This window comes from Octodon degus, unplaced genomic scaffold (genome assembly GCF_000260255.1).
Source record: "Octodon degus isolate 3935 unplaced genomic scaffold, OctDeg1.0 scaffold00031, whole genome shotgun sequence".
Classification (NCBI taxonomy): domain Eukaryota; kingdom Metazoa; phylum Chordata; class Mammalia; order Rodentia; family Octodontidae; genus Octodon; species Octodon degus.
Window position 1 is genome coordinate 7,288,554 of NW_004524607.1, and position 23,244 is coordinate 7,311,797.

At 39.6% G+C, this 23,244-nt stretch overlaps 1 protein-coding gene across 1 annotated transcript in view; it reads left to right on the forward strand.

Annotated features, from left to right (window-relative positions):
- LOC101577678 (probable C-mannosyltransferase DPY19L2) overlaps nucleotides 1-23,244 on the forward strand; it is a 66,783-nt gene that overhangs the window by 822 nt on the left and 42,717 nt on the right. Inside the window, exons 2-8 of the mRNA XM_023713368.1 lie at nucleotides 3,551-3,575; nucleotides 4,938-5,025; nucleotides 8,372-8,509; nucleotides 14,183-14,303; nucleotides 17,696-17,789; nucleotides 21,314-21,408; nucleotides 21,653-21,710. Coding sequence (XP_023569136.1) covers nucleotides 3,551-3,575; nucleotides 4,938-5,025; nucleotides 8,372-8,509; nucleotides 14,183-14,303; nucleotides 17,696-17,789; nucleotides 21,314-21,408; nucleotides 21,653-21,710 — 619 coding nt within the window. The remainder of the gene's footprint in view (nucleotides 1-3,550; nucleotides 3,576-4,937; nucleotides 5,026-8,371; nucleotides 8,510-14,182; nucleotides 14,304-17,695; nucleotides 17,790-21,313; nucleotides 21,409-21,652; nucleotides 21,711-23,244) is intronic.

The following is a 23,244-nucleotide window of genomic DNA, read 5'->3' on the forward strand; positions in this document are numbered from 1 at the left end:
CTCTCTCTCTCTCTCTCTCTCTCTCTCTCTCTCTCTCTCTCTCTGTCTCTCTCTCTCTCTGTCTCTCTCTAGTTGTTTCAAATTTAAAACACAATATGCTCAGAGGCACTGATACCCATTTACTTCCATATTATTGAGGAGTTTGAATGTCTAAAATTGTAGGCTATTTAAAATATAAGCACTGGAAGGTTTTCTTTCCCCATTGACAGCGTTCATGTTTTGTAGCATGAGAAAGAACTCCAAATGTTGCTGTCTCAGTGAAACCAATTGTGAGCTAGGCCCTTGGTTGGAGGGCTGCAGGTAGGAACAGGGCTGTGGATAGACGTCTGTCAGTGCAAGTTGCCACTGGTGTCCACCCTGTGTGGGCTGGCTGGTGTCGTGGTACGAGGAGAAGTCCCTGCTTGTGGCATGGTGAGGGTGCATGAAGGGTCCCATGTAGGTTTCACCAGCTGTGTAACTATGCCCCCCCTCCACACACACATCCCACAGACAGAATCCACAGGGTGTGGCAACCATTGTCCCAAACCCAAGCTTAACAGGCTGGGGTCTGTCACAGGGGAGGCATCTGATGAGTGTTGTGAAGCAAGGCCTGACCACAGCAGTGTTTCTGGAGCTCGAAAGAGGGGATTCCTACTTAAGGGTGGAAGTGGAGAAGGAGAGCAGCAAAATCAGCAGAGTCTTTCAGGAAAAGGTGGGATCTGAATTGTGACGAAGCACTGAGCCTTGGATGTGTGGAGCTGGTGCTATCCAGGTACTATGCATGGGTTGGGAGGATGGATGTCACCAGCATCCCACAATAAGGGAGCAGTTTGACAGCAGAAAAGTTCCTGAAAGAGGAGGAAGTTGGAAGTGGGTTGAAATATTGTTTGGGACCAATCCCTGAGAGACCAATTCATGGCTAGATGTGGGGCATTTGAACCTTATTCTGTATGAAGGTATTGCTTGGGTCTTTTTTTTTTAGGTTTTGATTAATAAATTATATAAACCACTTTAAATTCAGTAGCATTTAGGTAATTTATTTATTTATTTACTTATTTATTTATTGTATTTTAGGGAAAGGTCTACAGGGTGTTCAGGGTCACACTACTAGGTCGGACTTGTAGTAATCTGCCTGTTTACAGCCTCCCAAGAGCTGAGATTACAGGTGCTGGCCACCATGCCCAGTCTCATTTTCTGTCTCAGCGTACCCTGGGGGGTGGGGTCAACATGCCATGGTAACTGATTTTTAAATAGGAGATCAACTTGACCAGAAGTAGGGTTCATAATGAACTAAGTGGCAGTGTATAGGTGGCAAAGAGATGGTTCGAGAAAAGAGAGAAGAATGTTTGAAAACCCATTAGTAGAGTCCAGGCTGCAGTTGGGTAGAGGAGGGGAGCAGCAGTAGGCATGGAGGGGCAAGGACAGGGGTGAGAGTTGCTGGAGACAGACTGGAAGGACTAGGTAGGTGGTGAGGTAGATGAAGGAAGGAAGGGAAGAGGAAGGAGGAGAAAGGTCATCCGGGAATGAAGATTATGAATCTGGAAATTATCTTTTTAAAAATGGAATGAATCTTTAAGACTGGAGGAGATTGTTAAGGAATACCAGTGTGGAGAGAAAAAAAATATATACTTCGGTAAATATACTTTGGGAAAGCTTTAAGAGAGAAAAGGAAGGGAAAAAATCAGATTGTAGTATGTGCTTAGAAAAATAAAAGTAGGAAAGTTGATATGACAGAAGTTTAGAAAGAAAAATGCAAGTATCTCATCAAATACTGCAGGAAGATTGAACATCTCAAAAATTGAGGGAGGCCATTGATTTTAATAATCAAAATGTTATTGGTTATTTAAAAGTCATGGAACCTTGTAAGAAGGAAATAGGCCAAGCATTCTGTCACTGAATGGCTCAAAGGAAGTGGTTTTGGTGGTAGGTAGGGGAAGGAAAATTTTGAGGATGATGGAGAAGACAGATGGATTTGATAGCATACTGATCTTTTCTGTATCTTTTAAGTATAATAATGTGTAAGAATTTTGCTAGTAATTTTCAGAGGGAACTACTATGTACTAACATGGTTGAGTGAGATGGTCTTTGGTATTATATTTCTTTAAGGAAGCCTTAGAAGAAACATAATGTTTGGAGTTTAGAGAGGTTTTAATTTTAATTTCAGAGTGGTTCTGAGTGCTGTAGATAGAAGATCTCATCCCAGGGCTGGGAGGACTTGCCTAGCATGCACCAGGCCCTGCAGTCCCAGGATCACCAAAAATAAAATTACTTTTTGAAGAGCCACTGAATAAACCATTTAAGTTTTCAGGACACATTCTGTTTTTTCATCTTTCTATTTATCTATTGTCATGAACTTTTAAGAACATTAAAGATCACTTTTAGCTCACAGGCAGTAGAATAACAGACTGGAGTTTTTCTATCTCGATACAGAACAAGCTATGCAATAGGTAAAACTTCTGAGACATGTTTAAAGCGATCCCAGAGTCAGAAGCCATATAGAGAAAGAACTGGAGAAACATGGGTGGGAATGTCAACATTGCACATGTTAATTGAATTGGCATTTCTTTTGTTAGCCAAGGTGAGTAATTTTTGAATTTTTTAAAGGATTAAATTGGTAGCTGGTAAGATGAGACAACTGAAAGAAATGCTGTTACAAAATCTTGGAAGGGAGCAGGACTTCTTAAGTAGTGAAGTAAATGTATTTGTCCATGACACCGTGGAGAGGATACTTGACAAATGATCAGAGTCAAAGTCTTTAAAACTATGGAAATTAACCCAAAGCTTACAGTAACCTAGAGCATATTAATTTAAGAAAACATGTGAAACCTTTGTAAAATTTGTAAGGTTTTTAAAACTTGTCCCACCTCCATTTCCTCTGCTCAGCCTCACGCTGTCTTTAGAAATAGTAGCTTTTCGGTGACACAGGTGTGGACTGAGGGTACAGCTCTTCTTAAGTCCCTCACCAAGGGCAGTGTCCCTGTGGATCTGCCCGTGCAGCCTCTGGCACTGGGCTTGTGCTGGGCCGTATACATGCCTAGGTCCAGGAGCTCAGGTAGGCTGACAGTTCTTCAGGGCTGGAGGTGCCGGCAGGCTCTCAGATGCACTGCTGATGAAGTGCTTTAACCGCCTTCTGATGAGCTTGACGGCCAGGGCGCTAGGCTGGCTCCTATGGGCTAGAATCACATTGAGCATAGTATCTATACCTGTTTCTCCAGAAAATGGTATGCAAAGGAATAGAGACTAAGAGACAGTAGAGAATAAAAGAGAGAAAAAGAAACCCTGCAGAGATCAAAATCATCTCTTTCATCGCTCTTTTACAGACGACCTCAGAGGGAGGTGCAGACCCTCCCAGCCTCTCCCTTTGCTCCAGTCCTGTTGCCCTGAGCATGAGGAGAAGCTAGCAGGACTCCCGATCTCCTGCAGGCCCAGGAGTTGTCCCTGTGTTCTTAGGACAGAAGCAGTTGCCACCTGGCCTTGTGCTGCTCTCTCTAGACATGAAGCAAGTGCATCTGAAATGCTTGGTTTAAAGAAATTTATAAAGCTCTAATGACTTTTGTTTTCTCTTTTCCAGCTGCCTTTCTGGGAATTTTGCACTGGTAAGATTTGGTTTCAGTTTGAAATAAAAAACAACTGGATTAAAAATTTCTGCTACAATTTGTATATAGTAGAACAGCTCCTGATTATGTGTATAGAGCATCTCTAGCTATGCATATTAGTGTGTACATGTGTTAATTTTCATTGCACAAATCTCCTCTGACGTAACATTTACAAAATAGATGCATTAGGGAAATGGTAAGTTATGAGTTCAAATACGTTTGCTTTCCCAAGGAATTTGCCCCTGCATTTCTTCAAATATCTACTTTTCCTAGTGTGTTTTTCAGTTCACTTAATCATTTCTTCATTTTATAGTAACTGAGTTAGTGACATAAGTATAAGGCTTTTAGCAAGTTTGCCAGTTGGAAAGTCATAGCAGTGGACAAAGTTTCCTTCCTGCTGGGGTGAAGTAGAGTTGAATAACTGAGGCTTCAGTGGGGATATATAGGCACTTTATAAAAGTGACCTATTCTTAATAATTGTTTGAGAAATGAGGATATTTTCCCTCTAGAATGCTCACATCCCCTGAGCTCTGATGCTTCTATTCCTGGGAAGGGTGAGGCCTGCCCCGGTTCTGCTGGCACAGTGCTGCCTTGTGCAGTGGGCCTGCAGTGAGCTCCGGTGTCAGTACTAAGGCTGGGATGGTAGGCGGCAGGGCTCTGGGAGCTGTGGGTGCCCACGGCCCACAAGGAAATGGTGCAGAACCAGAATTCTGCTTCCTTTTTGACTTCATTAAAAAGCACTCCATAAATTAAGTGTCATATAAGTGCTGATTATAACTAATTTGTTTGTCACATGTGATCCTTTTGTGACTGCCTGTTCCTGTTGAGTGGCACCACTAAAATATCTTCCAGTCCAGTGCTGTGTTCTTTGGCATTTAAAGTCGATCCTTTATGTGACATTATATTTATTTAAAAGCTGATTTAATCTAGAATGATTTACTTAAAATTATATTCCTAGCATTTTTCAACAATTACAGAGGCAATTCCCAAACCTGGTACATTTGTATCACTTGTTAAACAAAACCTGCCTGTGCTCTCATTCAGAGGCCTGAGGTAGAAGGAAGAGGAGAGACCACAGGGATTATAATATACACACGAGTAAGATTAAGAACAGAATTAAGGGATTTAACTGTGTGCTGCCCTGGATTATGTATGCCCCAAAACATAGTAAGTTTGTGTATCATTGACTCAAAATTTATTATAAAGAAATTATTTTTCCTTTCCATGGTTTTCTTACTTTGCTTCTCTGTCGCTTTGCAGTACTGATTTGGAAACCTGTTCTTATTATGTAATATTACCTTATAATCAGACTATAATATATGTTATAATATTTATCATTTTATATTTCATATTTTTTCCTAGGATACATTTAACAACACTTTTTGAGAATGACCGTCATTTTTCTCACCTCTCAACTTTGGAACGGGAGATGTCTTTTCGTGATGAAATGGTATGTTCTTTCCTCTGTAGAGTTAATTTATGCATTCAAAAGAGTAAGATTATGAAGTAGAAATTTTGTTAGGAACAGAAGCAGGTTCCCATTGTTGGTGTTTCCCATTTCTCCTTTCTGTCTACATGAATTTTACAGAATACTAGGTACCTCAGCTGCAGCTTTTTATTTTCATCAGTATAATGCCTGCAATGATTCGAAGACCCTGAATATGCTAAAATTTGTATGTCATTTCAATATTTTGAAAGCATTATTTGTACAGGATATAAAGTGTTATTAAATAAAGAGGATAGCTACGGCAGTCTGGGCCTTCTCCTGGGTGCAGTTCACCTAATTCAGATAGCAGGTCTGGGATTCTTTGTACTAAGTAGACTGGTCAGTTACTGCCTGATGCTGAGTCATCTCCTTGGCTAATCAGAAATCATGCCCACCATATGTGTTTCAGTGAAAATGAAGGTAGAGGAGGAACAGAGACACAATTCACAGGATCTGCTTGCAGCTTGTGAACTTGGGAGTTCTCTGAAGATGGGATCTGAAAAGAGAAAGCAGCTCCCTTTTCCCCAGGAGCTCAACAGGCTTAAAAGTGTTCTCAGAGTAGAGTGCAGTGTTTAAATGAGCTGGTGGCTCCCCAGCCAGGAGAAAGTGCACAGGAGGCGAGAGATGGAAAAGATGATGGAAAAATGGAGATGGATGCATAGAACATTAGAGCTCTCTTCCAGGCCACCAGGGACAGAACCCAGGACAGGATGGATGACTCAGGCAGTGACAGCACTGAGGGCAAGTGAAAGGAGAGGGGGAAGGTGGTGCACCTGGTTCCTGGTCTCCTCAGGGTCCTAGTTCAATCCTCAGCACTGAGAATAAAGGAAGGTCAAAAGTAAATAAAAGCAAGTGCACAGATCTTGACTTTGTAGATTCTTAAAAATGAAAAATGTCATATGGGAGAGATGTGTGATTGGGACAGAAGTATACTTTGGCTTCAGCTCTCACTAGATTAAAAAAAGTATTTGTTTTCATATTTTAACTTGGCATTTTTTGTTTAAGTCAAAGTAACTCTTTCAGACTAAGTTCCTGCTTAGGCAAGTGCAGAGATCCAGATTTGATCCCTGGCACCATAGGCAGCGCAGGCCCCATCCCCAGATATGCTGAGTCAGCCACCGAGTCTGGATGGGGTGGCATGTGCCTGGAATGCCAGCGCTGGAGGATCATTACAGGTCCCAGCTGTGTAATGAGACCCTGTACAAAACAAAACAAAACAAAACAAAACAAAACAAAACAAAACAACCCAAAAAACCTCCTTCAGTTTGGGAAGATGAATATTTTCTTTGATGAATGGAAGTGGTATTGAATGCTACCCAATGGCCAGTCAGACACCAAAATCTTGTCCAGAATGAATGCAGTTGTGGTGTTCATGCTTATAGCTTTGTGACTGTAGTCAGCAGAGATGAAGGCTGTACTGACAATGCCAAGTGAGCTCAGGTTTATGAACAGCTCCCATGTAACCATGGTATTTAAAAGTGAATCTCCACTGCATTCTATAAATACATAGTACTTTTTTTGAATTTTGATTTTGTATAATTCAGGATAAAAGTATGTAAAAAAACAAAATAGTGAAATAAAGCTAGAATAATTGCAGAGTTAGTGTGTAGTGTTTTTAATTTTTGGAGAGAGGACAGTGTTAAACAGTTTGACCCATTCAAATAGTTTTACCCTTTATTTGCTTTTATAGATAGTGTTCCTCCTTATTTTTATCTGAAAATGTCAAAGTGATGAAGGAATTATTGGGAAACAACCCGCTTTTTAAAAATCATTGAGTTTTCCCTTCAATGAATGTAAACATTGTGTGCCATAAACAGGAGCTAAGACTATAATATTAACAAGAATGAAAATGGGGAGAGGGGAATTAGAGGAAAGGGGAGGAGAGAGGTGGGAGATTGTCAAAAAGAATCAAGAATCAGGCCATATTATGTACATGTACCCACTCTCCAGATGATTCTAGATTGCATGTACTACAAATATATACTGATTTTAAAAAATCGGAAAAAATCCTCAGGTTTTAAATCAGCCCTGCTTTTGTGACCTACTGAAAGCCTGATTCTGTGCAGTGGAGTGAGTCACTAGGCTGCCCCCTTTGCAGCTCACCTCTGTGGGCAACAAAAGCCCACCTGTCACTTGTGCAATAGGCAGACCTGGGCTGAGAAGCAAGCCGGCGCGTGAAGCTCTCTTACCGCGGTGTGCGTGTGATCATGATGTGAGAGTTCTTGAGAGTATGGGGCAAAGGGGCATTGTGTGTAAAGCTGTACAGGGTCACGAGGGCACCCTTGTTTATAGTAGAATTTGGGATCTGATCCATTTCAAGCATGACGTAAAATCAGATGTTCTAAACTGAAAATGATATTGTACACATATTTTAAGTCACTACTGGAAAGCTAGTCAGGTGTGGTGGCACAGACTTGTCATCTCAGTACTAGGGAAGCTCAGGCAAGAGGATTGCCACAAGTTTGAAGCTGGCCTGGGCTACTTAGAGAGCAGGGCTCTGTCTCAAAGACTGGGAAAAAAATAAGAAAGAGGGGAAATAAATGCTTATTAAAACATTTGATGATCCTCAAACTCTTTAGTATGAAAATTCTCAGTTTACAGAAAAACTGAAGGAATAGTTGAGAGACTCTAAAAATACATGATTCCTTAGTCCACTAATGTCAATGGAGGCATATTTAGTAATTCTTATTATTGATCTTTCCTCTTTTTTTCAAAGAAATATACTCTTAACAGTTTTTAAAATTTTTTTTATTCAACAGCAAAGTAGAATTAAATCATATATTGTAGGAAAGATGGATAAAATTAGAAACCATCATTGCAGGACCAGTGAGATAGCTCAGCGGTCTAAAGCACCTGCTTAGGCATGTGTGCAGGGACTGCAGTTAGATCCCAGGTACCATGTACCATGCCAGCCCCACTCCCAGGGTAGGCTGAGCCAGCCAAAACAAAACAAAACAACAAAAAGACCCATCATGGTAAATGAAATTGGCCAGAAAAAAATAAAAATCACGTATTTTATTTTATTTGAGAAATCAAATGAATGATTAAAAATAAAATAAGGAGAGATGGCAGGAAACTAGAAGGTAGACTTTTGCAGATAAAGAAGGACCTCGCTGGGAGGGGAGCAGGAAGTAGAAGGGACTGGTGGGACTGAAAATGATCAAGAATGTTATCGGCGTGTACAAGTCTTGCAGAAGAGAACACACTGTTCTGTGATATTAATAGGCACTAATAAAAATTTTAAAATGAAATAAACTATTCTAAAGTTTTACTTATATTGACTGCATGTGCCTTTTTATTTTTTATAAAGGGACTTTATTATTCTTACTTCAAGACCCTTATTGAAGCACCTTCATTTCTGGAAGGTCTGTGGATGATTATGAACGACAGGCTCACCGAATATCCCCTTGTGATTAATACAGTGAAGCGGTTCCATCTTTATCCAGAGGTGAGCGACACTTGAAACAGATAATGCCTGCAGTGTGGTTCTTGTTTTGATCAGATAAGCATTCTGACCTTTTAGGTTGATTGATTAAAGATGTTCTTATAGTCGAATGGAGTATTAGTTCCTTTCTTAATATATAAAGGCCCCAGTGACAACATTCATGTGAACTCAAAGAATAAGTGCTAGCATAGGAGAGAAGACCAGGCACTAAACCAGCCACAAAGCTGGGTATCTCCTAGGGTTTGGCCTTAACATTTAGTATAGTTTTAGTGGAAATCTGCAAATTCTAGAGAATTGAAAAACTGAACTGCAAGGAAAGATTAGTAAGCTCATTTAAAGCTCCTGCAAGCAGGTGCAGGGACTAGGAGTTCAATCCTGGGGCCTGTCCTGCCAGCCCCGCCCCCGGGGCATGCTGAGACAGAGATTGAGACTGGGTGTGGTGGTGTGCACCTATAATCCCAGCGCTTGGGAGGCTGTGAACAGGCGGATCACTACAAATCCAATCTAGTAGTGAGACCCTGAGCACCCTGTAGGCCCTCCCCTAAAATACAAAAAAAAAAAAAAGATTATAGAAATGTAGAGAATAATACTCAGCTATGTTTAATCAGCCACCTAGAGTAGAATGAGAAAATGCTTATCTTTTGGGTATTTTGGCCCAGACTTTTTAAATAACTTAAATTGTAAGTAACACCAAAGTCACCTTTGTTTTCAGTCCCATTTGCGTCTCTCCTCTTCCCACAAGATCCCTTAGTATAAATATGTGCGGACTCATCTGATCCACTTCAAGTGTGGTTTTATGTGTTCTTGATTCCCAATAAATGCTGTGCTACTGAACATGCTTCTCTACAACATTTTCCTCAGCATTTCATATGTTTTAAACCCTGTGTATGTGTGAATATTTTTTTAATTTTTTAAAATGTTTCCTTTATTTCCTTTTTCTTTTTTAATGGTCAGCTCAGTCCACCCGGGGGTGGGGCTGGCATGGCATGTGGTGCTGAGGATTGAACCAAGGTCCCTGCATGCTTGCCTAAGCAGGCACTTTAGACCACTGAGCTATCTCACCAGCCCTGTATGTGTGAATATTGACTTTGTTAATCCCAACTATTTAATAAATTCCAAATTTTATTTGCACATTTCTTTAGTAGTAGATACCAAGTCATTTTTAATCTTCCTAATGTCACCAGTTCTAAATGCATGGATCTATAGCTTCTTCCTCCTGTGTGTGGGCAACATTTTCTACAGACCAAATACCCAGGGTTGCAGTTGTGGTGTTGTAGCTGAGGAACTTTTTGTAGATTCTTTTGAATTTTTCTCTTGTGTCTGATGATATTGCCCATAAGTAAAAGCAGTTTTACTTCTTAGTTTCCAATCCACATGCTTGAAAACATTTTAAAACAGCTTTATTGAGCTATAGTTGGCTTACCATAGCTGGTTACATATGAAGTATGCAGTTTGGTAGGTTTGATCCCAGGAATTCCCGCCCAGGAAGCCATACCCTAATCCAGACAAGGTCCTTCCTACCCATCATGCCAGGAGTTCCCCTGTGCGCCACGATAATTTCTTCCTCCTCTTCTCTGCCCACATGTGATCCCCAGGAAACCACCAGAGTGCTTTCTGTCACTACAGTTCAGATCTCATTTTGTAGACTTTTATACAAATAGAATCATAGAGTTGTTCTGTGCCCAGGTTTTATTTTTTTTTACAGTTGACTGAATGGGGGCACAGACAGGCCAGATGTTACTTATTTTCCCTGGGGAAGAGAAGACACTGCAGCATGCAGGCCCACCAGGGAAATACCATTTTGACCAAGGCAGAAGCAAGGGCAAGGGTGAGCCTAGGTCTGAGCTCTTGTTGGAGTTCTATGGGACAGGCAGGGGAGGGAAGAGTAAGAAGCCCACCAGTAAAATCAAAAGACATGAAAACTAGGTGAAAATGGTTGCAATAGATATCACTGAAGAAAGGCTAAACTGTCTGATGTGGAAAGAGCTATTTATTCTTCTGGGTAGGAGATGAAGAGAGCTGGAAAAAGCGCCATTCCCACCCCTCCACTACAAAGAAATTAGACAAATTGTAAGTTAAGGCACTTTCTTGAACCCATCAGAAAACTGAGGCCACAACTGAGCAAAAACATTCAACAAATTCCAAGAGGGATGGGTGCCTGCAGAGAGAAATTGGGGCTAAGATAGATGGAATAGATGCTGCCAAATGCCATATAAATCAGCAGGAAGATTAAAGTAGATCACTTTTATGGGCTGGTAAAGGCTCAGTGTGAAGTAGTGTGAGAAGCAAAGGCCCTGGGGTCAGAGGCTTCGAGGGGTGGGGAGAAAGGGAAAGTGTACAATGTTTTCCATGTGCTAGTAAGTGGGAGAACAATAACACCACTTTCAAACTCATGTCCCCAGCTTCTTCTAGTTAAAAATGCCACTCTCTCTGGGGAGAAAGAACTAAAACTACTGTTTCTGGGCCTTGGTGAGTATTCAGTGCAGCTGGTAGAATGGGTTGACAAAGCAACTGTGTTTCTAGACATGGGATAGAACCACCTTGGAGGTCACACCTGCAAGACCCCAGTTCATTGTATACCCACCTAGGACAAAAACCTCACACCCCCACCCAACTAGTGCATTATTAATACAAATGTGACAGTGGAATAGTGCTTGGTGAGGTCTTGATCTTTGGTGGAAGACATATGCACCACGACTAAAGTACACCCTGCTTCAAACTGCATGGGAACAGTTTTCTTTTACAGAGTAACAAAAGAGAAAATTCAAAATCCAGCAAAAGACATGGCACCATGACAGTAGACTGAAATCGCTGACATTGATAGCAACAATGGACTCCAGTTTTGGTAATTATAGCAATAGCAGATTTCAAGCCTAGCCTACCTCTTGGACTAGAGGAACACAGACTCCCACGATAAAGGTTCAGCTGAAGGAAAGGAAAATTCTGAATGGTGAGAAGTCCAGGATCAAGGTCCTGGCAGGCTCAGATGTCTGATGAAACTGCTGATTGCTGCCATGATCTTGTGTCCCTGAGGACAAGGCACTGTGTCTCTTGGAGGCAGAAGGGAAGAGGCCCGAATCCTACAGGAAGCCTACTTCGTAAGAACCTTAATCCCATTCACAAAAGAAGAGTCCTCAAATCCTCACCTCTTAGTGCTGTGGCACTGACTGCTAATATGAATACCCAAGTTCTTCAAGGAGCACACTCAGACTGTTGCAGGGCCCACTGGTGATTGTGGACTGTCAAGCTTTGGACTCCAGATCTGAGAAAATGAGGCAGAATAGGAAGCTTGGGGAGCTCATAATCATGCCAGCCTTTGGGCTCCATGTCTCCTTCTTCCTCCTCTGCAGTTTCCAAGTGTCATCTTGTGCTTGATTTGTGTATAATACATAGGGTGTTCATGTGTACTTGGGGGAGAAACAGGGAAAAGGAGATGCATCCCATTGCCCAAAAAGTGAATACTCCCATTATTTATATATTGCTTTATAGTTTTCCTTCAGCTCAAATTATTTTCTAATTTTCCATGTTATTTTTTGTTGACCCATTGTATATTTAGAATTATATTATTTAATTTTCAGATCTTTGGAGGTTCTTCAGATTTGTCTTTTAAAATGTCACTTGTAATACTAACAACTGCAGTCTGTCTAGAATGGTCGAAGCGGTTTTTGCACCAGCTGTCTCTGGGTCCTGTGGTACTCATCAGAGGCGTGGTTCTGACTTTATGTCCTCTCATGGTTATCTATCTGTGGTTAAAGCAAGAATCAGACAAGATGCCCATTTCTTGTATCTTCAATGTAAGATAATGTTAATTTTGCAAATATGAGATGGGGATTGGTTCAAACATAAGATGGAAATCAGTGTTCAGTATTATTTAAGGGCTGGAGAGATAGCTCAGCTGTCTAAGCACCTGCCTGGCAAGCATGAGGACCTGGGTTGGATCCCAGGTACCACATGCTGGGCTGGCCCCAGAACCCTGGGCACACCATGCCACCCCAAAACCCAGTGTGGTGGCATGTCTCTGTAATCCCAGTGCTGGGGAGGCTGAGACACGAGGATCACTATGAGTCTAAGCTGCACAGCAAGACCCTGTATGAATCAATCAGTAGATAAACAAACAATTGCTATTTAAAATTTTTCTTTATTTTTGGATTTTTCAATTTATAATAAAATCTCCATTTTTGTTCCATTATTTTCTAGAAGCATAGTCTCAGAGACCTTAAACACTTTTCACTTATCCACTAATATTTATTTAATAATTAAGAAATGTCTTTAGTTTCTTCTTAGATAACAATGGTTTCCAAAACTTGATACCACTATAAAGAACAGGTAACACAGAGTTGTTCTGAGTCCTACTTTCACCCTTTTGTAGCACAGTGTCCGGAAGAGCTAGATTTACAGCCAGCCAGGTCTTGGGTAGCACAATGGTGTCAAGTTCTATCTCTCACATGAAACTAAAAACCTAAGTTGAGAGCACTGTTGAAAATGAAAAGGTAGTTAATGCTTGTTGTGTGCCAGCACCTTCTAAACAAACCCTGTCTCTCCTCCCTGTCGCAAAAGAGGCTTAGGAGCTGCAGAATGTCTTAAGCCAGAGAAGCCGCAACTGGCCAGGTATAGGATTTCTGTGGCGATCTGATGTGGGAGGCGTGCTCTCCCTGCTGGGCAGGAGCGGATCCCAGAGAGGAAGGCTGGCGCTTCAGTGCAGTCCTTCGTGTACGCGGGAAGAGCCACAGAAAGGGAAATCATCTCCTAAGTGTTGGCACAATTTTAAATTTTTAAAAATAAAACGATAAAATAGTCATTCTCTATTTACTGGATGCAAAAAGTGTTCATTCTGTCATTTAGTAATATATATATTCTATTGCCATCTAAAGTAGGATCTCAATATGTGACATGAATAACTAACTGCGTACTACTTAACATGCCCAAATATTAAAAGCATTAGCTTTCGGTGAGGTCGCACTTTCCTTTTTTTTTTTTTTTTTTTTTTGTTGCCTCTCTCTGTCGCTCTTTGTCTCTATCGCTCTCTCTCTTATATATTGATCTTGCATTATTTATCCAAATTCTATAAAGTTGCTTTTTAAAATCTCTCAGATACAAGCATTTTGTTTGTAATTTTTTATGTGTGTTGTTTCCTTCCTCATCTTTATACGTTTAAAAGTGGATTGCAGATTAGGAAGAATTTCTTAATTAAATCTTATGCCTGATCTTTGAATGAATACAGGAACTAGTACTCCATTTTATTTCAGCTTTTAAAATAGTACATATTTCACGAAGAAGTGAATTCAAAGACCTAAATGAAATGTTATCACATGTTCCTATAGATATGCATATTTTTGCATTATTACCGTAATGTTTTAATTGGATGCTTCTATGAGAGTATCTTGCTAATTCACTTAAGTCACTCAAAGTCATATTCCTCTACCTCAGCCTGCCAGAGTGTTGGGGCTGTTGGTGTCCACCACCATGTGTGACTTACATCGAGTTATTTATATTTCAGAATTGATTACTGTATATAAATATTATATAATATATATATACTATATTATGCTTTAAATGACTATTTTCTAAGTGAGATGGTTTAAATATATGCATGAAAGTCATAAAATGGTATTGGGAAAAAATTGTTATGAAGAGAGCATATATCCTTCCGTCATCTCTTTGTTTTATCTTTTGTAGGTGGTCCTGGCTTACTGGTATCGCATATTCACAGGAATAACGACTTTATTTGGTATAGAAACTAAGGCCTGCTGGAATATCACCAGAGTGGGATTTCCTAGTCAAGTCGAGAGCTGTGAAGGTCTGTGTCTCCCTCCAGCCCTGCTGTGCTGTCCTTAAGGCTTTCATAAACACAAGAATCAGTGTATGCGAACAGCTGTGGCTCACTCTTTCATTTAAACAACACTAGAAATGCTTCATCTCAAAGATTATTTTGTACTTCAGTTTTCTGTGAAGGCTTCGTATTTGTTAAATTGTATATAAATTTGGAAGTTAACTTGTGCATTAATTTAGCCCAAGAAGGTAAACTTGAGTAAAAGTCTTCTATATCATAGTGAAATAATACAAATAAGAGTGTTTTGAGGTAGCTTCAATAAGTACATTTTATGATGAAGTACATACACTTGTAATAGTGTTTTAGCAAAGTAGCACAAATGTATTAAAAATCAGATTCAGCTTGTAGCATCAACATTGCCTTTTTACATACCAGAGTCTGGTGGGTAGTTTTAGTCAGGCTCTTGCTATGTATCTTCTACACTGGTTTCTTTGTCAAGTAACAGCTTTGGGAATCGTGTGACAGTTCTCTGGGACATGCAGTGGTTACTCGCTGCTACTTTAAATGTGTGCAGTTGAGCTCTCTGGCAACCCAAGGACAATGCTGTCCCTTGGGACGCTTGTGCAGGGTCACATATGCCTACCTGCATAGCACTTACATCGTTGATTTTCATTTGTGCCATCCTCCATAACATGACTATTTTTTTTTATCTTGAAGAGCATAAAACTATGAAAAAGAAAGACACAGAATTTCAAAATAAAATGATAGGAAATTAACAATGGTGGTTCTATTGCATATGGTTCTCTCTAAAGTAGTTGTTTAGATCACCAGATATGGACATGCAAGATTGATCAAGGAATTAAACATTAACTGTCTTTTTCAATAAATCAATAGAAATTAGTAGTATAATTATTTTAGCTATTGTGTGTGTATATATAAATATGCATATATTATATATAATTTTTCTTTGTTTTCTCCTTTCTCCCATTCCAGTTGTCCTTTCCTTTTTAGAAGTTTCTTTCCCTTTCACAACACCTATTGTGCATTTCAGATTTTATTTATTATTTCACTTCCTTATACTAGGGAGACAGTGCAATGTTTACACATGTGGGTCTGATTTATTTCACTAATTAGTATGGTCTCTAGTTGCACCCATTTACCTATGAAAGCTTTGAGTTTATCTTTATTTATAGCTGAGTAATAGTCTACTGAATAAAAATGCCATGTTTATAGCAGCTCAACTTGTCACAGTTAAATCTTGGAAACAACCCAAAAGCTGATCAATTGAAGAATATACAACATGATTATTTATTATACTATTCATTATATTTTATAAATATATTTTTATACATTTGTTTGTAATATCCAACTATGGAAATATAAACCAATCTATATTACCTTATATTTTTATTGATTGCCCTAAATAATTTTATGAAATCTAAAAGAAAATTGATAGAGGGTATTTAAGAAACAATTACATTTTTTTTTTTTTTGTGGTACCAAGATTCAACTCAGGACCTTGCACTTGTCAGACAGGTACTTATTCTGCTGAGCTATATCCCCAGTCCAACAATTACATTTTTATTTATTTCTTTACCATATAAAAGAATAGAGAAATACATGGTGAATTGAGAAAGTTGCTAAAGCCTCAGTCAGCTAGAAGGCACAGTCTTTATGGAGAGATGAAAGTATAACTCTCTGTAAGGACACATACTGTAGTGCCTAAATTCCCAATAAGTGACAGGTTAGACCCTGGCACTTGGGTTGCAGCAGTGGCCCAGTGGACATGGCCCTTATCTTCATGGAGCCCACATTGTGAGGGGGCTCTTAGAAGTTATAACTGTGGGGTCAATACACAAACAAAAACAAAGCAATCAAGAGAAGTATTCAAGGGTAGGGGTCAGCATAGTCTCTGGCCTCATGAGAAAAGTACAAAAGTGTCAGGGAGAGCAGAGAGAAGCTGGGCTTCCTGGAACAGAGGGAAGGGACGGAAGTGGTATAACATTACCCTGGGAGTACAAGATAGGGTCCTGACAAGATAGGCCCCACAGAAGAGAAGGCTTCCATACTTCATTCATTGAGGCACTGGAACAGATTCCTACCTTGAGCATTATTCTGATAGTGGGTTGGAAAGGATATCATGGGCCTCCAGAAGGCAGAGACTATTGTGCTCTCAGCATATGATTTGTATAGAGAAAGAGCTGTGAGACGTCGGGTCTTGGGAGGCATCTTGGAAGCAGACCCAATGAGACTTAGCTGATGAGAGGGAGGTAAGAGAGGAAGAAGTCCTGTAACGCTTTGCTTTTGAGCTTGAAAAAATGAATTTCTTGAACAATAGAAAATATGACAAGTACTGCTGTGAATTGCTGTGTTTGCTGTGGATGTATTCGTGTGAGATCCTAGAGAGAGATGTCACATGGATCCCTGCATAGATAACTTTAGGAATAAGAATACTGGGGGCTGAGTATAACTTGAACTCATCTCTATGTAGATGATACTCAGAGCTACAGAAGTGGAAGAATTTCCTTCAGGAGAATATGCAGATTGAAAAGAGAGGAAATCAGGTGACAGAGGCTAAGGGGATCCAGTGTTGAAGGGAAGGTGCCTAAGCAAGAGAGATTGATACTGGACAGACTGGAAGGAGTGGCCAAGGAGGTAGAGGGCCACAAGGGCCAGCCCTTGAGCTTGGCCCAAGCCAGTTAGATAGGAAAGACTTCTGGCAAGGTATTTACCTATTATTTGTTTTCTTAACCATAGAAATACTTTTATGACAATCTCAATTTTGCCTGAGAATTAATTGGAATGATGATTGTAAAACAAATACGAAGTTCTATACACACAATCCTATGTATGTGGGATATGTTAAAATTCTAGCTGTTGATAACAGTGGCTTAAAGCCTGGACCATCTCATTCAGACTAAAGCTGCCCAATGAAGTCAAAGACTTTACCTTACTCGTCCCAGAGCCTAGAAAAAATGGTAAAATGGTGCAGAGGCTTCCTTTCAGGACTCACCAAGTGACTCTACAGAAAATTCCAGACGCCAAGGAAGAGCAGTAGCATCTTTATTAATGAGAAACCTGAACAATTTTCTCTGTACAAGAACACTTCAGTAGGGGAACTTATAAATGTAGCTAAATAATGCATTACAGGTGTTGGAGATGAAGCTCAGTGGCAGAGCCCTTGCTTAGAATGCACAATACCCTCAGTTTGACCCACAGCAACAAACCCACACTCTTCCCCCACAACACCCTTTGTATATAGGTGAAGATTACTGAAACTATTAAAGAGTGTGTCAGTTTGAAAGCAAATGCTTTCAGCAAATTCATGAGTTTGTGAGTTAAAATCACTGAGATATTATGCTCCCTTGCTTTACAGCCATTTGTTCACTAAATGCTGAATAACCTCTGTCTTTTCAAAGGATTGGGAGACCCTACTTGCTTTTATGTGGGTGTGATTTTTTTCTTAAATGGGCTCATGATGACACTGCTCTACGTCTACGCTGCATACCTGAGGTGAGACACTAAATTAAAAAATCTGAACTGAGTTTAAAAAGGCCAACTGATAATCATTGATTGCATGAGAAAATGAATGGGGTTAATGATTAATAGTAGGAGCAGTTGTAGATTTATTTGATTTTTAAGGTGCTTGACCAATGTCTTAACAGCCAAAAACCTGAAATGTCACTAAAAGAATACCTTAAATGAGGCCCGCCTCTAGGTTTTTGCATTTATGAATTTTCAGACAAGGTTTTAATGAAAATACCTCTCTTCCTCTGGAATTGATAACAACATTAATGCTCTGGTTAGCGTCAATTTATTCTCACCATATTTTCTGTAAATGTGAGATTAAGAAAACTATAAAATCCTGCATAGAATGTGTAGCCGACGCTTTCCTTTGTTAGCCCATCTTTTGCGATAGCGGTAGCACAACTTTGTTTGGAGGAACAGTGCCCCGTTTCAGAGGCCAAGTCATGCATTCCAGTCATCTGCTCCCTCTCAGGCTCTCTAGCTCCTCAGCAGAGTTAGTTTTTGCCAGTGATAAATAAAGAGCCTCAGAAGATATCTGTCTTCCTCACAAAAGGATGTATTCCACAATCCTTCCTCTATTTCTTTGACTCGTTACATGGAAATGATGTCTGGAGCCACAACAGTCACCCTGTGGTCATGATTTAAAGTCCTTGAAAAGCCGACCTACTTGAGTAACCTACTTGAGTTGCTAAAGTACTAACAGATATTTAACTAACCAGTACTAACAGATATTTACCTCTTATTTTGTTGTTGTTGTTGAACAATATAATAAGCACTCTAACTGTGTTAAGCCATATTTGTCAGGTTTTTTTTTTTTTTTTTTTTTTTCACAGTGAAATATATTCCATTAACTCTGTTTACAGTGTTTTTTATGAAATTTAAAACATGTAAAGTTATAGATCTAGATTTAATCTTCCAAGAATTCACTGAATTTCATAGGGCTTCGGTCAGTATAGCTTAACATGTATATGTGCACCTTGATTTAGGGAATTTTGAGGCATAAAACAACTTGTGTAGAATCAGAGGAATTTAGAGATATATTTAATAATGTATCATGGATCACATCCAGCATGTAAGCTAAAATAAAGTATAAGGCTTGGAAAACTTGACAGGAGAAGTAAAGTTTTGAAAAATAGTTCACATTGTATATGTAGAAAATAAAAAATTAAAAATAAACTATATTCGGCATTTAGAAAATTTATGATGTTATCTGAACACAAAAATTGATACATAAAAGTGTCTGCTTAGGCAAGCCCAGGGACCTGGATTCCCCAGCATGCAATGCCGACCCTGCCCCCTCCTGGGGTGCATTGAGATGGTAGATGAGACTCGGTGTGTTGGCACGTGCCTGTAATCCCAGCACTTAGGAGGCTGAAAACAGGAGGATTACTACAAGTCTGATCTGTGTAGTGAGACCCTGTAGACCCTGTGCTAAATACATAAAAAAATTGATACAGAAAATTATAGATTTTATACTTTAGCATCAAACAAAAATGAAATTATAAAAGATGCTACTTAGAATAGTATTAAAGTTGTAAAGTGTCTAAGACCAGCTCTAACAAAAGTTCTGTATAGCTATTACAGGAAAATTGTTAAAAATTAATTGACACACTTAAGAAAATAGGAATAAATTGAGAGATATATCATGCTAATGGATTGGAAGATGATGATTAACACAAATTGATTTAAAGACTCAATGCTCTACCATTGAACATTCTGTCATAATGTTATTGATCCCATTAGTTGATTTTAGAGTTATCCAGAAATGAAAAGGCCAAATTTAATGAGAACATTTTTGCAACAGATAAAACTAGCTTTATCAATTATTGCTATATCATAGCACTAATATAAGTAAGACAGCATGCTAGATAAATGGATAACAGGAATGCAGGAGAGGCCAGACATAGAAATGCATATTGGAAAACACTTTATGTATGACAGCAGATATTGCAGCCTCCCTTGTGGCTGAGGTCGGGATGTAGCTCAGTGCCATAAGCACCTGCCTGGAAAGTGCAAGATCTCAAGTTTGATTCCCCAGTGCCACTGAAACAAACAAACAAACAAACAAACAAACACACAGCAACACACACACAAAAAAAATTAGAGAGCTGAGTAGATAGCTCAGCAGTATACGCACATGTCTGGCAAGTGCAAGAACCCAGGTTTGACCCACAGTGCTGCATGCTGTGCTGGCCCCTGTACTAACGGCATTCCATGCCCACTATCGAAACTGGGCCTGGTGGCCCACACTTGTAATCCCAGCCCTGGGGATTCTGAGACAGGAGAATCACTACAAGTCTGAGCTGGGTAGCGAGACCCTGTACCAAATAAATAAATAAATAAAATGTTTAAAGAGCATTAGAAACAATACAAGATGTAATTGAAAAGTAATAGGAATTCAACAAAGGTTGCTGTCCTGCATGATGCTGTCATTCAAATTAGTCGTTTAGGTTACCAGATATAAACCTGCAAAATTGGTTTAAAACAATACAAAACAAAATAACAACAATAAAAAAGTAATAAGAAATTTAAAAGAATAAAAAGAGAAATATTTTAAGCATTAACTGCTCCTTTCAGAAGAAGCAGAAATCGGCAGTACAGTTATCCTAACTATCCTGCATAGATACATAAACATGTCTTTTCCCCTTCTTTCTTTTTCCTTCCTCTCTGATATACACCCCTCGAATTTCCTTTAGTGAGAGTCTGTCTGTCATCACCCACTTCTAGGAACTTTCCTGCTTGTCTTTTGGACTCTTCCCTGTCTTCATTCATCTCCCCCATACTTAGTCTTCCAAGTGTGGAGCTGGGGACGCTGCAAAGCATGAGATCCAGACGGATGGTGTTGGCGTGGGGCTTGGAATGCTGGGAGTCTGCCCGGAAGTGGGTGTGAACACTGCATCTAGGAAATGGGTCTCACTTGTTGATGGCTATTGGATGCCTTCCTACATTGCTGCTTCCTTCAGACTCAACAAATCAATACATCCAGTCACTGCCTGCTGTTGCTGTTAAACAAACTGGGAGACCCTATGTGTCAGGCAATTAAATTCAGTTTCAAATGATAAAATTTCCTCTGTTTGGAATACTCAAAGAATGGGATATAGACTAAAGTGCTAGTCTGTTGGTTAATTTTTTTTTTTTTATACTAGAAATTTATACTGGCATTCAAAGCAGGGTAGGTTTAAACTTACAACTGTCCAGTCATGAACTTTCAGGGTGCTGGGATTATAGATGTGTGCCACCATGCCTGGGTTGTTCAAAAATATTTTACGTTCACAAATGACCTATTTTATTTAGAAAATATGAAGTACAATAAATTATAAACTTTAGATTACAGTGTCTATACAATTTTTGTATTTACACTTTCAATATTAAGACATCAATTACATGGGCACTTTTGAAAATTTTAGCTATGATTTAAGTACAGAAAAATAATTTGAAGTTTCGAGAGTTTTTCAAAAATCTCCCTTTATCTTACATGAATTATGATTTCATACTTTGTTTTTTTACAGTGGGAGTCAATTAGGAGGTCTAATTACAGTACTGTGCTACTTTTTCAACCATGGAGAGGTTTGTTTTCTGGAAAATAATTTTAAGATCTTGAAAGGCTATATAAGAACAAAGAGATATAATCATTAAAATAATATATAGTTGCATATTATTTGTGAGCTGGTAATATTTGGTAGAACCTTGCATTGTAAGTTGGTATTTTATTGTATTGACCTAAATTTTTAAATCATCTGATGTTAAAAATATATGGACTATCTTTCATGTGTACTTACATGTACATGTGTTCAGTAGAACAAAGGAAATGCTGCACTTCTTAATTTGTTGCCCTTCCTCCTGGCAAGCTCGGTTGGAGGTGCTTGCTGCCCTCACCGTCCGGATTCCAGCAGTGAATTTTCACAGGTTAGGTTGCTTACCCAAGATTCCACACTCCACCTGGTGAAGCTGAGGTCCCCCTCTTCCCAGCCAGTACTGGGGATTGAAGCCATGGCCTGTATACTAAGCTGTCCATCCCTGGGCTGGGCTCAGACTTTTAGTTGTCCTGCCTCAGCCTTCCAGAGTGCAGAGATTATAAGTGTATGCCACTGTACCTGGAGAGTTAGCAGTAAGAGGATTTAGCAGGAGAACTGCCTTTTTAACAGGATTTTAAGTGTTGTAATACAGTATCATTAACAAAATGTTGTGCAGCAGATCTCTAGAGTGTATTTGTCTTGCTCAGGTGACCCTTTACACACTAGACTTCTCCGGGGTTGGAAGTTGCCTTGGTGCCTGACCACAGAGCCACGGTTTTGCCAGCTACCACCTTTCTTCTACAGCATCTTGATACAAAGTGTTGAATTAAAAGTAGGGATTTACTATTTCATCCTAAAGGAATGTTGCCCACTACACAGGGCTCATAGAAACTTAGGTAGAATATGATGCCTTCACTAGACAAAACATTGCTTGTGTACAAACCATGTGCCCGACTGTTAGATCCTGAGGACATGGCAGTGAGTCTGACTGTCATCTCTACGAGGCAGAATATGCACTGTGCAGTGCCACAGGTTAGTAGGGAAGAAGTCTTCATGCATTGTTAGTGGGTTAAGTCTTAAGTTAGACAAGGGAAGAGTACGCGCTATACATGAAATGCTCTCAATATGTTATTTCAGCCTAAGGCAAACAAACACCTTGTCATGCAATAACGTATTGACCTGTAGAAAAAGCCTTGCATTTGTGTTCGTTAGATTACTCATGGTATAAATTAACTTTTTATGCAATTATAATTCTTCTTCCATAGTTTACAATTTGATGTTCTTAAGACAATACCTTTTAAGAGTCTTGTAGAGTAATAGGATTTTAGTGTTTTGAGAATTCTTGATACAACCTTTTTATCATACTCTGATCCATATATCTTAGAAATCATCTCAAATATGCATGAACATTTAATACTTACAGACATATGTCATGTTATTTATGTTATGTGCCTCATACTAGTAATTGTCATTACTTCCAGTTGCCTTTAAAATTTACAGACCAGTCTTTTAAGGATGTATTGCACACACTCAGAGGGGATCTTGACTACTGTGCCACCTGGATTTGTTATGTGTAAACTCTTGGTGTTTGGGAATGCTCCAGGTGACACCTGTTTGAGTATTGCTGTGGACGGGTGTGTAGCTCAGGGCGCAGGATGTCTGGATCACACATAAAAGGCCAGACCGTGGATCTGGCCTAAGAATCCTCATAGTCCCTATCCCTGCCGTGTTGTCACTGGAGCTTACTTGTGCTTGGTCCCATTGATCTGGCTCTTGTTCTGGGCCTAGAAGATGGTCCCTGTACTCAGTGGTCCTGTGCTAGGAGATCCAGAATGGAAGAGCTTTGCCTGCTTTCAGAAGTAGGATCCAGCCAGGGGAAGCCAGCCCTTGTGTTGGGCGAATGATGTTTGTTGTCATGGACCTGA